Genomic DNA, 5,309 nt, shown 5'->3' with positions numbered 1-5,309 from the left:
AGCGTGTCCCGGAAGTGGGCGTTGGTTGCACGTTGCGCAACCAAGCCTTAATTTTCGAAACGACTTCACCAGGGGCACGGAGCAAGTCTCTTCAGGGTGCTTCTGAAGCGTCGTTTAGACGGCTTAAGTCAGTGTCCTTTTTTTTTGTACCGTTCATCGGGGTAGAGATGAATGGGAAATTAACATCTTTTCGATGCACGAAGAGTGACGATGATTTCGGAGTTCGGAGTTTGAAAGTTACAAATGATGGTTCTGTGGGTCCGTTAAACTCAAGTTATTGTCGATAAATTGGATTGAATAATAAGCATTTGGCACAAATCCATATCGAACATATGTCAGAAACTTGCGGCAAAATTAGTGACGCTACCCGATATACACTCCAATGTCTTCACCGGAATCAAATCCCTTGCCCCGGGCGCACACTTCTGAAGCCTGAGAGCAGCCGGTGGCCAACTCAGGGCAAAGTCACCGAAGGTAATACGAGGATTATGCAATTTTGTAGTTACTTTTATTGACTGATATTATTTTCATTATTTCAACTCCACTCGATGGCAAACCCAATGTCGGATGGGATTTGCTGCAGCCGCTGGTAGGTGTAGGTGGTCAGTGGATTCCGCGATCCACAAAATCCCCAGAAATCATCGTATTCGATGGTCCAAAGTACGACGCCACCGAGACGTTTCTCCGCCACGAAGTCTATCTTGACACCGATCGAGTTGGTGTCCACGTAGCTCATCCACTGGTTACCACGAACCGCGAAAGGCATCTGTCCGATCGGGTCATAGAACATTCTCCATCCACTCCGCAGCAGCAAACATTGCTGAAACAGATCGTTGAACAATTAGCTGAGCCCTTCTGGAGCGTTTGATATAGTAATGTGCCAATACCTCGTGGAACGGATAGTAGCCCGCGCCGTAGTCGTACCGTCCTTTGGCTCCCGGACCGGTAGAAGGAGCGCCCACATTGTACTGGCGAGGGTCAGCCAAGGTGACGGCGTGACCGAACAGTCCAATGCCGAGGATCAATTTCTTCGGAGGGCATCCGTATTTAATCCACGTCTCTACGCCAGTGACCTGAAAGCGATAGAACCCGCTTAGCTCAGGAGGTCCCAGCTGCGCTACGAAACTATCTTACAACGTTGGTCTTTGCCCGATTGGGCTCTCTTTCGAACGTTCGGTTCCGCATTGGAGAATGCACATCGGCCAATCTGACGGTGTACGGACGCAGATCGTACGAGAACAGTGTCACAAAGTCCGCCAGTTGACAGATGCTTGCGACACGATACGAGTCGTGCAGCACTTTCGGGTACACAGCACCGAAGAAGATCAGCTCCTTGCCGCTTTTCCTCAGCCCAGCCTTAAGATCGGTCAGTAGCGATACAATCGATTCGCGATCGTTGGAAGTACCGCCAAAAGTGACAGCCGTGCCCGGCCACTCCCAGGCAATTTCGACCCCGTCCAGCGCATATACCTCCAGGAGCTGCAGAACAGCCCGCACAAATGCTCCGCGACGTTCCGGAATTTCTGCCATTACCGAGTAGGAGACCGAATTCTTTTCACGGTCTTGAAGTGTGAAGATGTTTCGCACCAAACCTGATCGGGCCCTGATCGTGGCCAGGAACGTACCGTATTTCTGTAAGTCTCTGTTCTGTGGATGATTCGGAAACACATTCGGTTGGCTTTCGAAGGTTAGACACGTGGAACCGTTGTTGCGAACTCACATCGAAAACATAATAGCCTCGCTCCCACTTTGGGAAATCCAGCCCATCATAAACCACATCACTGCACAGCTCGACCGGAACCTCGTTGGCCGTATACCGACCGTATCCCGATATCTCAGGTGCATCATAGGAAAAGTAGCACATCAAACGTTTACCAGCTGCAGCACCACTAACGCGATCGGTCGACACGGCGATCAGACAACAGCCCAAAAACAAGAAACGAAACATCACAGGTGGCTTACAATCTGCGCAAACAATTCCACAACCCGCGAGCTATAAGTTTGAACTGATTCGTCGTTATCTGTGCGACAACACACAGCACTGCTCCGGGTTTGGACCCCACCAATTGGAAGAAACCTGTTCGGAACTACAGAACAGAACCAGCCGTCAAAACACCACGCCGTTAGCTCATCACCCAGTCGAAGACTTGAAGATTTATGCTAATGTACGTGTGTTGACGTCATGTTTCACAGATAACCGGCCTGAAGACGCACAACGGGTTTTGGAGGGTAATCATCGAAAAACGACAACGACAGCAATAGATTCACGGTTCGTCTGCAGTCGGTCGACGTCGGTTTATCTTTTATTAGCAGCAAGCCACAAACGTTTCCGATCGTGTGTTCTAGCCATAAAGTGGGCGAATTAATAATCAGTAGTTGCGATCGCTGGTGATGTTGGCAAAGATATCGGTTGTCTGCAACTGCTAACACGGGGACCATAAGGAAGATACAGAGTGTTTCAGAAGCTGCAGAACAGATCTCGCTGGCGCAGATCTGATGCTAACATACAGATCGTTAATTGCTTTAAAACTTGTTAGCTGAAGTCAAAAATGTCGAGCATGTTTTGAGTAAATAAGTGGCCAGAGCCTTTAACCATGTAGCGGCATGAAGTCAACCTGTCTCGATCGCGGAATCCCGCCGTCTATACGAGGTAAAAGGCAGTTCTGGCAGCACTGCCATCGTGACAGCTGCCAGGGGCCCGGAAGCCCGATCGTTCTTCTCACCAGAACAGCGAATGTGTGCAGACGTTAACCTCCGCGACGATTACGACTTGTGCTATTTTTTCCCGTATTAATAAAGGTGGGACAAAGACATATTCCCCACAACCATAACATGAGTGTTCGTGTTGTTGATGAAGAGCTGTATGACCCTTTCTTCTTATCTTTGTAGCCACTTCTATTGAGTGTTATTGTTTTCAGCAAACACAATAACGCTAACTCCACTCGATGGCAAACCCAATGTCGGATGGGATTTGCTGCAGCCTCTGGTAGATGTAGGTGGTCAGTGGATTCCGCGATCCACAAAATCCCCAGAAATCATCGTAGTCTACGTACTGCAGTATAACGCCACCGAGACGTTTCTCCGCCACAAGGTCCATCTTGACACCGATCGAGTTTGTGTTCTCGTAGCCCATCCACTGGTTGCCACGGACAGCAAAAGGCATCTGTCCGATCGGATCATAGAACATGCTCCATCCACTCCGCAGCAGCAAACATTGCTGAAATAGATGGTTGAACGATTAGCTGAGCCCTTCTGGAGCATTTGTTAAAATGCTATACCTCGTAGTACGGATAGTACCCCTCGTAGTAGTACTGTCCTTCGGCTCCCGGACCGGTTGCCGGAGCGCCCACATTGTACTGGCGAGGGTCAGCCAAAGTAAAGGCCTGACCGAACAGTCCGATGCCTAGAATCAATTTCTTCGGAGGGCATCCGTACTCAATCCACGTCTCTACGCCAGTGACCTAAAAGCAATAGAACCCGCTTAGCTCAGGAGGTCCCAGCTGCGTTACGTAACTGCTAACTTACAACGTTAGTCTTTGCTCGGTTAGCGTCTCTTTCGAACGTCCGGTTCCGCATCGGGGCATGGACATCGGCCACGTTGTTGGTGTGCGGGCGCATATCGAACGTGAACAGTGTCACAAAGTCCGCCAGCTGACAGATACTTGTGACACGGTACGATTCGCGCAACACTTTCGGGTACACAGCGCCGAAGAAGATCAGATCCTTGCCGCTTTTCCTCAATCCAGCTTTCAGGTCGGTCAGTAGCGATACAACCGATTCGCGATCGTTGGAAATGCCGCCAAAAGTGACAGCCGAGCCCGGCCACTCCCAGGCAATTTCTACCCCGTCCAGCGCATAGACCTCCAGGAGCTGCAGAATAGCCCTCACAAATGCTCCGCGTCGTTCCGGAATTTCTGCCATTAGCGAGTAGGAGACCGAACTCTTGGCACGTTCCAGAAATGTGACAATGTTTCGCACCGAACGTGATCGGGCTCTGATCGTGGCCAGGAACGTACCGTATAGCTGTAACTCTCGGTTCTGGGGATAATTCGGAAACACATTCGGTTGGCTTTCGAAGGTCAGACACGTGGAACCGTTGTTGCGAACTCACATCGAAAACATAATAGCCTCGTTCCCACTTTGGGAAATCCAGCCCACGATAGACCACATCACTGCAGAGCTCGACCGGAACCTCGTTGGCCGTGTACCGTCCGTATTCCTTGGTTTTAGGTGAATCAGAGGAAAAGTAGCACATCAAACGTTTACCAGCAGCACTACTACCGCGATCAACGGACACGGCGAACAGACAAAAGCCCAATAGCCAGAAACGAAACATTGCGGCCACTTACAGTTCGCACAAATAATTCCACAACCCGCGAGCTGTAAGTATGAACTGATTCGTTGCTAAATGTACGACAACACGCAGCACTGCACTGGGTTCTACGTCAATTGGAAGAAACCTGTTCGGAGGTACAGAACAGAGCCAGTACGTTACACCTGACGCTGTTTGCTCTTCACTCATCCGAAGACCCGAAGATTTATGCTAATGTACGAGTGTTGACGTCACCGATAAACGGCCTGAAGACGCACAACGGGTTTTGGGCTTGTTGTTTGGGCAGTTTGTTAGCGGACAGCGACAACAATAGGTTCACGGTTGGTCTGCAGTCGGTCGGTGTCAATTTATCTTTTATTAGCAGCAAGCCACAAGGTTAGAAGCCACGATCGTTTCCAATCGTCTGTTCCGGCCGTAAAGTGGGCGAATTAATAATTTACGATAACTGGTGATGTAAGGAAAGATATCGGTTGTTTGCAACTGCTAACATGGGAACCATGAGCTGATCCAGAGTGTTTCAAAGGCTGCAGAACAGATCTCCCTGGTGTAGATATGCTGCTGACATACCTGGACTATTATAAACTGTCTGAGAATTTTAAATTTCTGCGGATTACGTATTCAAAAAGGAATATTATCTGCAAGTTAAGCGCAATTTGTGCAAAGCAATTCGCTACGAACGCCTATCTACCTGATGTGTAAGAAGAAAAAATTAGTTCGTTCGTTAGCACTTCAATGTTTCTGCGCGAATTTTTGGCAATTACAACGCACTAATTATGCCAAAGCCACCGTATTCCACAAATCTGGCCACCTGTGACTTCTTCTTCTTCCGGAAACTGAAGAATCTCATGAACGAAGAAGCTGAACAAGATCAGAAAAAAATATTTTTTAAAGTGCTTTGAAGTTTGAACTGATGGGGATTACTTTGAAGGGGACAAAATATATACCATTCATGAATAAACCAATATTTTTTTATAAA

General features: G+C 48.6%; 2 protein-coding genes across 2 annotated transcripts; both read right to left on the bottom strand.

The window, feature by feature from the left end:
• Positions 1-535: 535 nt before the first annotated feature.
• Positions 536-1,948, bottom strand: LOC128270635 (endochitinase-like). The gene is made up of 4 exons (XM_053008043.1): positions 1,721-1,948; positions 1,135-1,647; positions 888-1,073; positions 536-820 (listed from the first exon to the last, which is right to left on the bottom strand). The coding sequence occupies exons 1-4, from the start codon at positions 1,946-1,948 to the stop codon at positions 536-538; spliced, it is 1,212 nt and encodes a 403-aa protein (XP_052864003.1).
• Positions 1,949-2,932: 984 nt separating this feature from the next.
• Positions 2,933-4,336, bottom strand: LOC128270633 (endochitinase-like). The gene is made up of 4 exons (XM_053008042.1): positions 4,112-4,336; positions 3,526-4,038; positions 3,279-3,461; positions 2,933-3,217 (listed from the first exon to the last, which is right to left on the bottom strand). Exons 1-4 carry the CDS (start codon positions 4,334-4,336, stop codon positions 2,933-2,935), a joined length of 1,206 nt encoding a protein of 401 aa, XP_052864002.1.
• Positions 4,337-5,309: the final 973 nt, after the last annotated feature.

Source organism: Anopheles cruzii, chromosome 3 (genome assembly GCF_943734635.1).
Source record: "Anopheles cruzii chromosome 3, idAnoCruzAS_RS32_06, whole genome shotgun sequence".
NCBI classification, from domain to species: Eukaryota; Metazoa; Arthropoda; class Insecta; order Diptera; family Culicidae; genus Anopheles; species Anopheles cruzii.
This window is presented reverse-complemented; position numbering and strand designations above follow the sequence as displayed.